This window comes from Stigmatopora argus, chromosome 9 (genome assembly GCF_051989625.1).
Source record: "Stigmatopora argus isolate UIUO_Sarg chromosome 9, RoL_Sarg_1.0, whole genome shotgun sequence".
NCBI lineage: Eukaryota > Metazoa > Chordata > Actinopteri > Syngnathiformes > Syngnathidae > Stigmatopora > Stigmatopora argus.
The window spans coordinates 9,941,533-9,958,618 of NC_135395.1; the positions used below are offsets into that span (position 1 = coordinate 9,941,533).

Consider the following 17,086-nt stretch of genomic DNA (forward strand, 5'->3'; position numbering starts at 1 on the left):
AAATCATTCAGCTTAGCAGGAAGAGGTGTGACAGCCACTTCTGAGTGTCCCAAAGCTCCCCCCAAAAAACAACTTCAAGGCTCTGTCAACCCATAGCAGACGAGACCGATGTCACGCACACTGCGTTGTGTACTCTGATCTGATATGAAAAAATACTTCATTTATCTACGATGTCTTGAAACTATGAAAACAGTGTACGGGTGGACATGGTTTATTACATTTGCATGGTGTTGTTTAATCCCATGCCATGTGTTCTGTAGAGGAATTTAGGCAGCTGTTGTGATAGATAGTGTTTCCTGATTTCAAATTTCCTTTACAAGTCCGTCTACATTGATTTAATAAACATATGCCTCCCTTTCTTTACATTCTATTCGTGACTCCAAACACTTCATCTTTTTCTGCCATCTCTTCAGAATATTCTACAATCAATCAGTGCGGCTCCCTCTCTTGTCAGTTGTTTGCCATGCCACTCCCAGCTTTTAGTTCATCTCCGACCAAGTCGATCCATCATCGGCTACGTTGTCTTCCAATCTTTCCCTTGCTGGCTCCAATCCTTTTCACTCAGGCTAATGTAATATCAATCATGTTCTCTCAGGCTCCCTTCGTTCCACCTCCACCTCCTTTTCCCACTCGTCTGTTATTGATCAATCAATCAATTAGACTACAGTTGGCCTCTTGGCCACCCAACAGATGGGCAAACACTCGGTACGCCTTTGTTTCTTAATGAGCTAAATTTTGCGCAAATATACACGCTCCATTTATCAGTCCTCTCATGTCAGAATGTAATCAGAAAAGTATTTTCATCAAGTACTTTCTATTATCTAGTTTGACAGTAATTAATATGATTGATAAGAAGAAGCAAAATGAACACAGTCAAAGAGCCAAATAAACACGTATTGGTAATTTAAAAAATAAATATTATGATTTGAAATTGTCAGCGTTTGTCAATTTTTAGTACATTGTTGCTCATAGTGAAGTGGAAATCAAATATTTGTCAAGTTAACCATAACAAACTCCAACTGAACTGACCTAAGGACAAATAAGGCGTGGCTAAGCTACGGAAACAAATGTCCAATTCCAATATATTTGACGCCAAACAATATGGAAAACTACTGTCCATTCAAATGAATAAGAACAAAGGACATAATTTTCAATTGCAATCCTGGCTTGACTTCCCCTGTTCCTACATTTCCTAATCTGCGGTTTTCTATCCGCAAGCGACCGACCTGTACCATAGCTCACCTCAAGCCAGGTATTAACATGTCTGTTTTTACGACTATTCATATCATCAGTGGTGTAGTTGGATAGCATATTCTTAATGTGAAATCAAACTGCAAAAACCCAGAAGAACGTTCCAGACAGCTCTATTTAGTGATTAATAGGTTTTGTGACAGCCATAGCCAGTTGTCTCATCTCAGTATGAGTGCCCCTTGAGGCTCCATTTTCTGGCGTTTACATTGTCGCAGGTTAATTGGAGGCTATATATTGCCTATCGGTATGAATGTAAGGGTTGACCCTGCCTCTTGTCCGATTTCAGCTGGCATAGAAAAATGCTTTTATGACATTTACAGATAGAATTATTAATAGTGAGTGTAAGTAGACATGCATATTATAGATCGAGATGGCTGTTGGCAATTCTTTCCAATTCCAGAAAATATGCATATTCAAAGTTTCAATAGCTAGAAACTCCATTTGGAGTAAAATAAAGTCTCACAATACTATTGCAGCATGGTGGCAAGATTGAAAAATTATTCATTTTCAAATTCTAATATCATCTGTCAGCAGATGGAACAATACATGGTTGTGCATGAGAGATGATGAGTACAGTTGTGTGAAACCTCTTTGGTAAATGAATCATTCTGACAATTATGTCATCATATGGAGGCAGGAATGATGCATAGTACTGTTTTTTTGTATCTAGCATACAAGTCAGGTGAAAAACTGATCGGGTATGAAAAGTGTCTGTAAATGGGAAGTCAACTGCTTGACATTCAACATTTTACCTTGCTTGGATATACAGCATTATGCTAGGAAGCAACATTATAATAATGGATTTCTTGCTCATTACGTTTCAATGACGGTATACGATGCAGGGTTTTATATCCATTATACGACAATCAATCACTTCATTTCAACCCGAACCATTAAAAACAGAAACATTCCGAACAATCAGGAGTGCTAAGTAGTCTCATTACAGATATATTTTAATCCCTTTCTCCAAAACTGTACGAGTGGACAGGTATGGATCTAGTATTTGTATTTGTATCACAGAGAAGCAAATCGCACCCGAGTGTGAGCTTGCATAATGATCAAACTCAAAATGCGCTCACTCAAAATGCTATTGCGTCGCCATAAAAAGTAAATAGCGGCAAAAGGTATTCTCGGAGAGGCTTTTAAGGCAGTTAAAGTTTTGCACAGAATGAGAGATTGTCACTATAAATCTCTTGGTGACAATAGGGCCAACGTCCTCTGCCACAACCTTACTAATTACCAGATGGTGCTCCATAATTATTGTGTGAAACCTCTCATCACTGCAACACAATCACTTAGTCTCCGTGTCTTTCACTGCCCTTGTTATGTGTGTACATCTCGGCTATTTTTCTCTTGATCAATGACTTATTTTATGTTGTTCGGTGACTCTTTCGCCACTGGTGATCATTTCCCTGATGAACAAGTGTCTGTGTTTGTTCTCAGCGATCCGGGTCATGCCAAGTCGTCAAAAGCAATCGGACCTATAGCAGGTCATCCGCCATGGCCGTCTGACTGATAGAATATAATAACAGAGTAGATTTTTAACACTGCCATTGCGGTCGGTACGTGAACAACAAAGTTCTTCCCGCAATCTTCTGCTATTATTTCGTATTTTGATGGCCAAGATTGACCTTCTGACATTGAAATGTGAACACCTGATGGTCATGTGACTATACCCCAACCAATCACAATGCTTTTGGTGTTAACATTCAACATGTATGCCCTTGGGAGTCAGCATTTCAGTCACATTTTTCTTGTTTTTTTTTTAGTATAGTAACATTAGCAAATATATAATGCATGAAAGATGTCGCTTTTTTCGATAAAGCACTAATTTCCGTAGCTTTACTTCCTGCCCTCATGTCACCATGTTTGCTGATGGGCTCTACCTGTTTCCCATCCCCAGTGTATAATTAGTGTGTCTATCCTTTTTTTCTTCAAATTGTATCTGGCAGTATTTTGGGGGTTTTGTTTTGCTACATGTGCGTCTGAGAGTTGTTTTTGCAAAGGAAAATTGTTTTGCTCTATTTTTCCCAGTGATTGTAAATAATTACTTTTATAGTAATGTATTTTCCAGCTTTGCTGATCTTTTCTTTAGTATTATATATACTATAGTTTTTTAGACACTAAGCTTTACACATCAATTATTTGGCATTTTATTTCCGTCCCATGATCAATTAGTCCTCTTAATGAGGAATAAGGTGACCTTTTTGTGAATGTTGACCCACAAGCCCCAAAACAAGTTGAGGATAATAATCTCAGTTTCTTTTCCTTCCTGTCCCATCTGTTTACCTCATTAGCGGCACATAATTATGCTGCCCTAAATTAGCAGACTAGTTAGTTATTCAATAAAGGAAACCATTTATAAATGGCTTTACAGCTTAAGCAACTTCTCTAGATGTCCCCAGTGTTTTTTTTTTGTCAGTGCTAAATTGTATGAGCACATCCAGCAACGTCTGGGTAATTTCAACGGCGTGCAATTACGAGTAGAATGGCTGGTTTAAAAGTAACTTTAATCTAGCGTGAAGAGGGTTTTCAAATAAGGTGTAATGGAATTCATCAGATGAGAAATTAGTGTCTCTTCTCCCTTTTTAGGAAGCCTGAGCTAAATGTATTCTTAATTAATTAGTAGTTGTTTTTTTTCTTCTTTTTTGGACCTTTCCTGTTGACTTGGTTAGAAACAGAGTGACCATTTAAGTACTTTTATAGACTGAAGTCTTAATCCGAAAGTTTGGGTGCTTTCCCATTGTGGGTATTCATATTGCTTGGTTAATTAGGAGAACACAGTGAATCGCAGTGTTAAAAAACCCACAAAAAAACTTGTTGATTATTTGACATTCTACTCTAACACTAATCCTGGCGCCAACAATTGAATTTACCTGAGTGTGCCTAGTTAGTCATCATTGAACCTAATCTGAGGTGTTTTGGTCATGAAGTGAAGAAAACTGGTGTGAGACTGAAAGAACACCTACCTGCTTTCTTGGAGAGGACAAAGGAGGACAACCAGGCAGACGAGGGTGAGAAAGGCAGGAGCGAGGGATTTCCAAGCGGCCCTCATCTAGAAAAGAAATCAATAACAACATAAAAACAGGTCCTTTGGGTTTTTTGCCGTGATGTGTTACATTTTAGGAATATGTTACAATACGCAGCAGAAGGAGCAACAGCTCGGTGCCGCCGGAGTTTCGGAGCAGGACAAAAGTGCGTGGAGAAGAGGCAACGCTTCTGACCAACCATTCCATCGTGGGATAAGATGGAAGAGCTGTCGGCGCTTACCAGCAACGGAGTCGAGGGGCTCTACTCTGCTAATGTTGTCTTCAGCTCCAGACTACTGAGGAACTGTGCGGATAAGCTTGGAAGAGTGACTCTGCATATTCTCTACCTCGGTCACAGTCTGCAGAAGTTCCCCATCTTGTGGAAGACTTCCTGTGTGTGGTTCCAGTTTTTGTCCAACTTTACGTCTTTTGAGTCTGTATCCGTTTTTGCAACCGCAACCAAAAATGGCGCCGTTCAAGTGGCAGCCGGTGGTGGTAGCTCCGTCCACTCTTGCTCGTTTTGTGTTTTTGCTGCTTTTCTGTCTTAATGATTTGATTTGGTGATTCTTAATGATCCTATTTACTTTGATTTGCTTTGTACTTTGTGCTTTGCTTTGCTTTGTTGTACTATCTAACTTATAACTATGCCTTTTCTTGCTACTGGCACAATGAAATTTCCCGAATACGGGATGAATAAAGTTATCCAATCCAATCCAATGGATTTGAACCCTAACCCACTCTGAACAGGTTAGTAATTGCAAACCTGAGTGAAGATTGAAAATCAACTAAATAAATTCGGTTTACAGATATGCCAGGGATCATTTGTGATTTTTAGAAAAGCAAAAATAATACAAACAAGATTGATTTATTGGAACAGGGCAAACTGATAGACAAGACAGAAGGTTAGACATTTTAAGGGCTGTAAATAATGACCCTAAAAACAAGTTAATCACATCAGAAAAAGACCTCTGAAGAGAAAGCGTGAAGGTCATGAACATGAATTAAAGTACACCTGTTACTTGACTTCCTCTATAAATTCACTCCAGTCCAGCAAAGGCGGGCTGGAATTTGACCAAAAAAGTAGATACGTCTTAAAAATCATTAGTCCATCCGTTTTACGGAAATTATCAGTCTATAAAGCTCTCTCCCAGAATTTCTTTTATGGACTGGTGACATATATTAACCTTTACTACGGCGTTAAAGCTCTCTTCCATGTCTCGGTTGAGTAACGGAATCAAAAATGAATCCCTTGAAAAAAAAGCCTGCAACCACTCAATTATTATTATTAGTGTCAAATTCCAATGTCTTCAATCTACAGCAATAATAAATGAAGGCGTGTGTCAAAAATGACCTCAGAAATAAAACAAAGCGGCAACACTGACATGGATTCATTCCGACAATCCCATGATTAAATCATCAGTGGGTCAGGGTACTTTTAAAATCTGTCCTTCCTTGTCTGATGTTCCACATGACATTGCACATGATCCCAGTGCAACAGAGAATCCACGTTAGCAGGTTGACGCATAATCAATACGACAAGCACTCTTCAAATAGGGTTTTAACTTTTAAAGCTTACGAACAAATGTGCCGCTTGACTGAGTTATACTAAAAACACATTGCCTTTGAGATGCTAGCCTCATATTTGTTTTAAAGTGATTGGAAACAAAACAAGAGTTTGTCTTCCTAAATCTGCAGGAAAACAAAAACACTTTCATACTTATTTAAATAGTCATTATGCTTTGACAGTGACAGTCATAAACATCATCTGTGAATATTAAAGCCATCACAGACAGATACAGAGAAAAAAAATAAGACCGTATGGTTTTCTCAAGAAAAATTATATTTTTTTGCCACCACAAACTTTACCTTCGATTTCACCACTAGCTAACCATCCGTTTGTTGCATGTGTATAAATCAATTATAAATGTACATGTCATGGCAGCCCCCCTGTGTGAAACTTAACTACAGTGTTACTCATGACAAAAATGAGTTTGACATCCCTCACAAACATTATATAGTCATCTTTGTGAGTGACTCTGAAGGTAGTGTCACTCCAAATAACAATCATTTCAGGCCAGCTCAGTGCTTCCAGAAGTATTTTGATAATGAAAGCCTGTGTTTCAAAGCTTCCGTCAACAACAAGCTTGCGATATTTTTAGTGGAGCCAGGAGCTCAGTCCCACAATGACTTCACCAAATCCCCTTCTAAAGTTAAGTAAATCACAGCAAACATGTCACTGGCAGTCAAAGCGTGATTACGAAGGATCATTTTAAAACGACAAGATAATGACATGTGCTGTTGGATTAGATTTTGACAGCATGGGTTTCTCTAACGGAGGGGATTTGAACATAAGATATCAATTTGCAAGTTAACATTAAATCAAAACTCAGTTATATTTGTCATTTTCTATATTAATTGTAAGATTTCAGTATTCATTCTGGATGATTCAGAAAGCTCTTTCGACAACGATACTGTATATAATTCCTAAACCTACATTTAATAATAAAGATATTAAAGTAATTATTATTATTAATCTGTTACATTAACAGGTGAATTATTTTATATGAATAAACTTTGTTTTTGGTTTCTGACAAATGAAAAAACTGCTCTGAAAAAAGGCAATTTTTACTCCAGTGCGACTTAGTATATATCCATCCCACTCCCGTTTGGCCGATGGAAAAAAAATCTAAAAGTCACTCCACCCAATAAGCAACAAGATTGTCCAGACATAGCTTATCATGTAATTTTCTGAAAATATATTACGGAGAAGGCACACATTTAAATCCAGTTCCAGAGTCCCATGTACATTTTGACCCCTGCACTACTTTTTGAAATGTTTTTTTGCTCTCCTTTTTTAAATTAGTTGCAACTACGACCATGTTTATTGCACTTACAAGAAAGCCATTTGGAATTCTAGTACGGGTTACCCGAGGTGTCAGCTCCTTAAGTAGTAGTACAAGTACATTCACTTAGAAGTAATACACTCACTTAATGAGACAGAATGACATGTGGACATAAGGACTTTTTAATAATGAACACTAAAGCGAAATGTCTTATTCTGGCCACCTGCCTGCGTATCCCAAGTTGAGAAGACAAATAAAATTGGGAAAGCGATGAGAAGGCAGACAGGAGATAAGTTACTTTTTAATATGACATCCTCTGAAAAAATATCATCTGATACTGTCAGGTGATCCATAAATCTGATGTGGAAATATAACAACGGTATGTACATCATCTTATTTTATCGGATTAGTTCTATCAGAATTTGAATAAAGGAAAGAAATGAAGAGCAAGAAAAAAAATAAAAATCAAGACGATCACAAAGAAGCAATGGCGTCAGAACAGTATGTCCTTGAGCAAAAATGTTTTTGACAGAAGTTGACATTGTCAAATCAAGGCCAGAAAGATGCATAAATGGACTTTTAAATGACTGGAAGAAAATCATCACTGTGCAATGTGCCATCTCGGTGAAATGAGGTCAGTGGCAATTCAAAAACATCCCATTTTAGGGGTTTACAACAGTCACAACACATTGGTGTGTGAACATTAAAATACACCATATCAATCCAAAGATTGCAAACAGCATCTAAACTGGAAACTTTTTGATCTATTCATACAACTATTTACCAAGAGGACATATAGTCACAACTACCGAGGAGGAATCCAACCCACGGCAGCCTGCGCCAAAGTGCCAGTAAAGTCGCTGCCATACAGATATCGCATATCTTTCTTTGTATTTATTTATTTCTGTATCTGTATTTGAGCGAGAAGAATAACAATTCCAAAAATTGAAACAACTCCATCTTTCAATATCTGATTTACTACTCTTATCCCGGGATGCCTGGGCTTGAAACGACCGATATAGAAATCCCGACCGCTTCCACACTTGACAATTTAATGCATTTCAAATGGGTACATCTCTGTTCTGTGATCATGGAACCTCAGCTGTGCGCAGGAAACGCAGAACACCAAAGAAATGCGTGTGTCCTACTTGAAGAATGTGGTCGCTCGAAATGAAGAATGACCATGTACAACCATCTTATTCATGGGCCAAAGGCAGTTCCTACAATATGTCGCCAATGTTGTGCAAAATTGCTTGCAAGCAATCACCACCCTCCACAGAAAAAAAAATGCTGTTTTCTATCATGTCTATGCTATTCATGAAAGGAATATGCATCCCTTATGTACAAATATTTTTTGGTATTTTTTAAGTGCCAAGGAAAGCAAAAGATGGTGGAACCTTTTTTTTCAAGACCCAGGAGCTGTCCATGGTGCTGGAAAAAATGTTTGGTTGAATTTGTTCACCTCCAACCTATTAACTGTGCCACGTTGTTTGTTTTTTCGGTTGCTTTGGTTATTTTATGGAACTTAGCATTAGTTCAATCTTTGTGTTGGGTGGGATTCTGTTGGTTTAGTCACGCATAGCATGCTTTTGTGTGTTTGCAAGCGCTGCATTTACGATGCTGTGTAAGAGCACGCTGCCTTGAATGATGAACTATTCGAGGGCACGTGGTGGTGCCTGCTCTCACTTCAGAATGATAGCCTGTGTTTCCTGGAAATGGCCAGCACTTGGAAGAGGGCTTACTCCAATGAACAAATATACTTAGCATTATGTATGGCTGCAGTTTACAAATCAAATCAACCAATCCAAGTGAATCTTGTTTTAGACAGTAACGATATACAACTTGGACAGCCAGAAAAAACAATGTAAAGTATTGCTGCTTCAAAATATACTCTAAAAAATGATAAGAATAAATGACAGCTCATAATAACTTCAGTCTTGGCCATTATTTGAAAGACAAAGTGCGCCGAAGATAAAAACTTTCAGATCCATTTTTTCTTTATATATAATATATGTATATTATGTATATATTTACATGTGTTTATATATGTATATATATAATTGTATATATATATATATATATATATATGTATTTATATATATATAATGTATATGTTTACATGTGTGTATATATGTATATATATATTTATATAATGTATATGTTTACATGTGTGTATATATGTATATATATAATTGTATATATATGTATTTATATATATAATGTATATATGTATATATATATATATACACGTGTATATATATGTATAAGTATATATATGTATATATATATATAGTTATTATATTTTTTGTTTTGTATAATATTATGTATGTGTGCGTGTTATTTCTATGTGCACAGCGGGAACCAAAACAACTAACTGTTGGATAGCAAGACAGAGTCGCACACTGTTGCCATGACTACATAGTTAATCAATCAAAAATGTCTTCTCGTTCCTTCAACAGAAGCAGATGCTTTTTCACCGCATTCCAGCATTTGTCCTCTGTGACACATCTCCTCCCTCTGTTTGTCTTTTGTTGTTGTGTTTTCCTTCTTATTTTGTGGAGCTTTTTTCATGCCCCCAGGTTTCTTCATTTTCGTGCTAAGGAGTGAGAAATATGTTCGCCACGAACCCATTCGTTCCGTTTCCGCACTCTTGCGTTGCTATTTTTAAAATTTTAACTCATTTTCTGTCGTTGTTGGGAGGATTTTAATTGATCTTACAAGTCCCAAGAAAACTCGGGGTCATGAATATTCTACCAAAAGAAAGAGTAGTTGTTCTTTCATCATTTCTGCCCTTTTTTATTTTTTAGTTATAGTAGTGGAACTTGCATACATTTTATTAAGATCTCATTCTCAGAGTAAAAATAAGCTTGTATGGAGCAAGTTATGGTTTTATGTCAGCTTTTGTATCAGCTAGTGTTTAATTTGCGGTTAGGTTTTAAGCTCATATGCTCCGGGTGAAAAGATTTGAGACACTTTCTCTTCCGAATGAATGGTGAAAAGATTTGACTGAGAAATTACAGTAAAAGTGACTCTTTACTTTTCTATGGTATGATTCCCGTTACTCAGCTGAGCTCTGAGCTAACGTAATGAAACATTCATTTTTTTGCAGCGCTACAGTCCAGAGAGAGGAGAGTGTGTTTGCCGAGAACAAATGATCTGCGTTTGGCCTTGGATGAAAGCTTCTCATGAGTCAAAATATACAAAGCTATTTCTGATTTCATTGTTACACCATACATATTGAAAAATTTACATTAATTTCAATATTGTCTGGTTGAAATCCCTAGTTTTGAGGAATGCATATTTAAATATTTGGTATGTGGAGCTTTCAAAAGGTACATAGGAAACAGTGCCTCCGGAAAAATATATTGACTTTCAGGAAGTGTTGAAAGACCACCGCTAGCAGTAGAGACATACATCATCATCTGATATTTGAATATTTCAACAGCTGACGAACTTCGACATGCTTATATGGGTTCTGAAAGATACCGTATTTTCCGCACTATAAGGCACCCTTTCAATATTAGGCGCAGGAGACGTAGTAGAAGTAGTGGTTGGGGCTTTGCATTATGTCTTCACTAGATGGTGCTGCGCTAAAGGGAATGTTATACCATGATAAACCAATATTGATCCGGATATAAGCTACATCGGATTATAAGTCTTTTGGGTGCGCCTTATAGTGCGGAAACACGGTAATTCAGCAACAACCACAACTACCAATGAAAATACCAAGAAGTTGTGATTTAAAAAGTGACTCTTATCATGTTCAAAATATTTGTCCACTACAAAAGAGTTTGAATTGTGCATGAACACTTCTTCATTGATGCACTGAAACTCTAAAATGACTGTGCCTTATAATAGAAAACATATTAAACTTAACAGCAATGTAGTAGACTACATTTGTATGAAATAAGAACAAAATAATTGTTGTACATATACGTCCAACTAAACTGCCACGCAATATAGTACATATCTACACATTGAGTGAGTGATAATTTGCATAAATAGCAGCTGATATTTTTTTTTTTATGCAAAGCGTTCTTTCTCTTATGGCTGATATCCATCTTCTCCTTCACCGCATCCTGATTCCCCCCTGAATGCTGATTTTCTTGTCTATGTCCTCTTACTTATTCATAATTTGCAATGGGGCATGCTCCAGCCATATTTTTTTTATTATTAGAGTGGTCTCTGGATTTGTATGCCTGCAAGTTATGGTTTGTCCCCGTTTGAGGAAAAAACCCTCTGAAACATTTATTTAACATGGAACTTTAATGAGAGGGTGGGGCCAGTCATGGTGTCCACTGAGGGATCATGTGAGTGTGTAAGAGTGGTGTGGAGAGCGGTGCTTGCTGCAGAGATGAACGGTCATGTAAAATTCATGGCCGGGGTAAAATGTTACACTGCTATCGAGGGACAGGAAGGTGAGGAAGGAAGAGAGGGCCTGGCGACTAATGTGGATTGAAGAGCTTGCCGGAGAGGAGCGGGTGAGGAAAATGGCGTGTCGACTGCATGCTAATTGCAAGACGCAAAAGACCGAATTGCTGTTTGTCCAGGTGTTTTGTCTCAAAATGGGTCTTTACGGATGTTAAGAAAAGACTATTGGAATGAAATAAAACAATTGGATTCTTAGTGAGAAAAATGTATACAAACAAAGCCAATGTAAGTCTTGCTTGTTTTGTGTTTTTGCTGCTTTTCTGTCTTAATGATTTGATTTGGTGATTCTTAATGATCCCATTTACTTTGATTTGCTTTGTACTTTGTGCTTTTGCTTTGTTGTTCTGTCTAATCACCCTCTGCTACTGTCACAATGAAATTTCCCGAATACGTGATGAATAAAGTTATCCAATCCAATCATTTCTAACACTGCTTCTCCTCTGCTGGAGCCAATCACAGCTGACTTCGGGCAAAAGGCGGACGACACCAGAGACCGGTCCGCCAGTCAGTCGTAGAGACAGACGACCATTCGCAAACACAATCACAGCACCACCGAGTGGGAGTTGACGCCACGCAGCTGGCGCAAGAGTCAAGCGAATTAACCATTACACCATCAGGTCAAAAGAAAAGCAACCAAACTTTTGAGTCCCTTTGCAAGCACAGCTTTTAGAAGAAAAACACGAGATGGCCCATCTTTATCTATCGGAATCTAATTTTTTTTAACGTCCAACCCATGATGAGCTTTCAAATGAAAAAGAAAGTCACCAAGTAGAATTAGCAATTCCTCACCGTACACAGCTTTCACAGTTGGCTTTCTTAAGACATTAAATGGCTTACCTGAGAAAGCTACTGTCATCGTTCTCATCACTTTCAATACTCCACAGGAAGGACTAACGTTAATGTCGGCCTGGCACCGAAACTATCTGATCCCGGTGAGGACGTACTCGGCCTCGCTTCCCGAAATTTGCCCCACACGGCATATTGATCAGCCTTCATATAAAAGCCACGCAGTTTGAATTGTTTCATTAAATGGTAAGATTCGCCTCCTCTGCCTGCAGTTTGTTTTTTACTCTTTGCATGCAGCTCAATCGATCTCTCCTCGGATGGGAAATTCAGCCAAACTCTGCTATGCTTTGCCTTGGGCATAATGATCTTTTCACCTCGAGAGATTCCTGGAGCAGCTGACAAAGCGCCATTTTTATTCCAGATAATCAAGCACAGACATCTTAACCAATGAGCTGTCAACTGAAACAAGCACACCTGGCTGCCATCAGGTGATTGCACTTGTAAGGCACCGGATTGGTGAAGACGTGACCTGTCGATTGATTGGAATGACAAGCGGCGTCCAATTGTTTGGTTGGGCACCCACTAAATAATATCACCCCAATGACCAGAGTAAATGATTGCAACTTTTGAAATGATTCTTAATCTTCCTGATTTGGCCTTAGAAATTTCATATTGCAAATTAAATCACCTGCAAGAAATCAAAAGATGACTACTTTGCACATAAAGGACGTATACAGGGTTATAGTCTAAACATTTCCCAGTGGATTTTGAGGACAATCCAAGTTGGGAGTCATAGAAAACAGGAGCAAATAAATACATTTTTATCTTTCTAATGTTAAATAAGGATTTTAACAAGTGCAGCATAGTCTTTGCTTTGTCTCTTTTGGTTTGTGTTGAGCTAAATGGGGGCAAACAAGTCATCTGACTATAAATCTACAGCTTCATCTATTTGCCAAGCGCACACTGAAAACAAGGTTAATGTGTTGCTGCTATGCAAGTTTCCTGACATAATGAGCCTCGGGGTTTGGATGATGCATAACTGCTTAATGCTATATCCTAATCTAACCTCAGTTACAATTTGGCCACAGCATCTCAACTAAGGGCGGCCCGTTTATAGGGAATTTGCTTTGTGCAACAACAAAAACAAGTCACAGCAACCTTTGGAGTAAGAACGACAACAACAACTAAATCCTTTAAAACAAAAGATAGTGACAGTAATTTGCCACATTGCCAAATTCCAAAAATGTTTCTCATTTTAGCACACCGAGTAATCTTTCGGTGTCAAAGCAAAAATAAAAGAGATATAACAAATAAGTAGTACAATTCACACATTCATACGTAAATATAGTTTGAGCTTTGCAATCAACACAGAAGTTCTGAGGGGCGGCAATTCAAATGAAACACATTTAAATTGACTTGATGTCAAAATAAAACAGGTTTGTATTGGTTTCATGATTGCCCAAATGCAAATCAAAGACACTTGTATTGAGTTCATAGATGTCAGAGTGAAATTATTTTTTCCAATTACCAAAACAAAAATAAAAATAAAAACCCTATGCCCATGCTATCAGTGGTCAAAACCAAAGCAGGCCAAAACACAAAGCAAAACAATCACGCAATTTTCCCAAAATGAAATTAAATTGAACGAGAAAACCTGAAGTGGGTCATTCCATTAAATATACAACCACCCAACTTTGTGGAAGACATTGGCTTCCGGACATTTGGATTCAAACTGGATAAGCCCTCCCTGCAGGGCGTGTATGTCTGGGTCCATGCATAGTATAAAAGAGAACATTTATGTATCTCTCATTATTCAGCGTTATATGTATTTTTCCCCATTGGACTCTTACGACCACAGTTAAGGCCAAATATAGCACTGCTAAGGCTGAGATGGAAAAGTGGCTGCTGTAAACCTAACATCTGGTATAAGGACACTGATGAATATGAATGCATATCCATTTTCGGGTTGAGGAAACTAGGCTTGCTTCGGTAAAGTTTTCCACAAAAACCATATAGCTGAAAGTACAGTTTTCGTGATTCCGTGATCGAGCAATGGTGGATCACCAAAAAGGTGACGTGTGGTCCATCAGTGGCACGAGTAAAAAAAAAAATACTAATAAATGAAAGGCAGGTTTACGCATTGACCTCACCGGCGTCATTGCATAAGCTTGCTTTGTCACTACACCGATTATTCATTTTACCTGAAGTGTGAATATTCTTCTCAGCTCCTGCCCACATTATTTCGGAATTCACATTTCTCAAGAGTAAATACTGGCAACTGATCAAAACAAATCAACTCAGCTATTGCTCTCTTCGATCTCGTCGCATCTGTTGAGTGAGAAGGATCATTTCTTGTCTTCTCATATACAGGTCCACGACTGCCTCTAGTGAATAACACTTCCTGGCATATTTGAGTGTGCTATCATCTACTTTGCTACAAAATGCCAAATACCTATTCAAATATTAGCCTTCACAACTAAAATAGCTTATCACAATTCCCACTCGACTTCTATTTAAAGGTAAGTGTTTGAAATATGTCAGGTAGTATTGCTGCCGCTGTTTTAATTGGCGATATCCTGCAAATCTGGACGCCAGCCAACCAGATCTTTTGCCAGCCGTTTTGGAAGTGTTGCAATCCTGCATTCATGGGAGGCTTGCTATGTGTGGTGGCTGAAAAATATATGAACGTGGGCTGCTGACTTATTACGGGATTATTACTTCCTTATTATTCAATTAATTGGGAAAGTTTTTGAAAACATAGTGTATACTGTTATGCCTGTCTTTTAACATTTAATGGTAGTCCTTGCTTTTACTTGAAGTTGCCTTACTAGAGTATTTTGACAATGACAACTTATATAATTTTATCTTCACCACCATTAATGTTGAACTAAAAATATTTTGAAAATTATTGCCAATGTTAATAGTCTACGGAGTTGTTTGATAATTGTACAATTGCTGAAAGAAATGTGTGTCACTGAGTGCCATTTTACAAACTGTACATAAAAAATTGGCGTGCAATTTTGCAAATCATTACCAACACCTCAGTATTCGTATGTTAATTGTTACAAAAAATCTGAACTCCATGTAATTTATGGAAAATTATTAAAAATGATGAGATCGGGTGTCTGCCTGATGCAGTATATGGAATTTTACAAAGTGATTACTCATGTCATACTGGTTGCAGTTGTGAAATCTATCTTCTAATCTTTACTACACAAGCACACACACACTCTCACACATCCATTGTACAATATCTAGAAGATAAATGAATAATTTATGAGCACAGTAAAACATGCACTGTTTCTATCGTATAGGGAGGCACGAACGTGCATGCACTGTTGAGTAGACCGGATGGAATTAATTGTGTTTGGTAGATTAAATGGATGTGGATTAATTAGTAGCAGAGCAAGGTTTTAATTTATCCAAAGAATATGAAGTTCTGGATTTTTTTAATTGAGCAAATGTCCAGAATTATTTTACATCATATTGATTAGGAAGGGGATGATAACTGGACAGTCATAGAGATATGAAAACTTTCATGCATAAGTTCAGTCATCATGAAATGCAATTTGCAATGCCCTTTAATCCATTCGAATACAGAAATAGGAAGCAATCATTTTGGAATGCGCACAAACCAAACAGCATCGTATTGTAATTAATTCGATTTTCTATTATTACCATGTTTTTTTTCGTACGTTTACATTTTTTTTAATTCTCGTGACATGTAACTGATGTTGTATTTTTTTTCAATCATCTTATATTTAGAGCTGATTATTGTTGTCTCCTAAAAATATGTGACGTCTTTTGGGTGAAGTCTTGCATGTACGTAAATAGACTAAATTGCTGTACATTTTGGAATGCTAATGGCCTTGAATATAAATTTGGAATGATACATAACTCCTCACACTCACATTCCTCAGAACTCATTTTAGGGGAACCAGCACACATATTTTGAGTTTATAAAAGCATGCCGCCCACCCGTTTTGGTGACTTGACTGGTTAACGAGAAATAAATGCCATCAAATGTCAAGGATAATCCAAGAATGACACATGGTTTCAGCTTGGATTCCCCTTCATAAATGGTTGACCGGGCTGTGTGAAGGAAGAACCAGAGCCCTGAGGATGGAATGTGTTAGAATGTTTTACTTCAGTCATTCTTCACTAGATATAGGGAATATAAACGATATTTCTAAAACTATTTTTTTTTCGTTTTTATAACTAACAGAAAGAAAACAGACCTCAACCTATACAATACCAAGTTTTCTATAACAGGAACAAACGTAGTGTATGCCTAAATTAAGAAGAACCTAAAGAACCGACATGCAAATAAATGAGATAATACAGATTGGAAGGATGGAACACAAGGGCTCGCTATGTAATTTTGGCACCCGGCCGGGTACGTTTGGTCTATATTTGGTAGAGCACTGTGAACTATCTTGATGTCAATCATTCTATCTTTGTTGCCGTGTAAGTGGGTGTGGGCGGCAAGTCTGGTGCCGTTAGCGTGCGCACGCACAGCGAATTAGGCAGTCGTCAGACATTTCAAAGTCAAGTGCCACTCTTCTGGGAATATTTTTCTTTCATACCAAACTGCAAAGGTGACACCATCAACCTGGACAAAGGTGTTTGCTCAAACGAGACACCGACGGCAAAGCAACCATTTACACGATCGAAGCCATACTGCAAACATTGAATGATGACACTGTTGTCCAAGAATCTCAGCCTTCTCTACTCAAGTAGTTTCTA

The 17,086-nt window shown here is 37.7% G+C and overlaps 1 protein-coding gene across 6 annotated transcripts in view; it reads right to left on the reverse strand.

Annotated features, from left to right (window-relative positions):
- LOC144082976 (uncharacterized) overlaps nt 1–17,086 on the reverse strand; it is a 140,228-nt gene that overhangs the window by 43,689 nt on the left and 79,453 nt on the right. For 5 of the 6 annotated variants that reach the window (XM_077610492.1, XM_077610489.1, XM_077610490.1 and 2 more), the window contains one exon: nt 4,221–4,306. Coding sequence is in view for 2 of the 6 variants with exons in the window: in XM_077610493.1 (XP_077466619.1) it covers nt 4,221–4,306 (86 nt within the window). In the remaining 4 variants the exon portion in view is untranslated. Of the gene's footprint in view, nt 1–4,220; nt 4,307–12,391; nt 12,685–17,086 lie in introns of those variants that run through there. The other variant, XM_077610494.1, reaches the window with a different exon arrangement.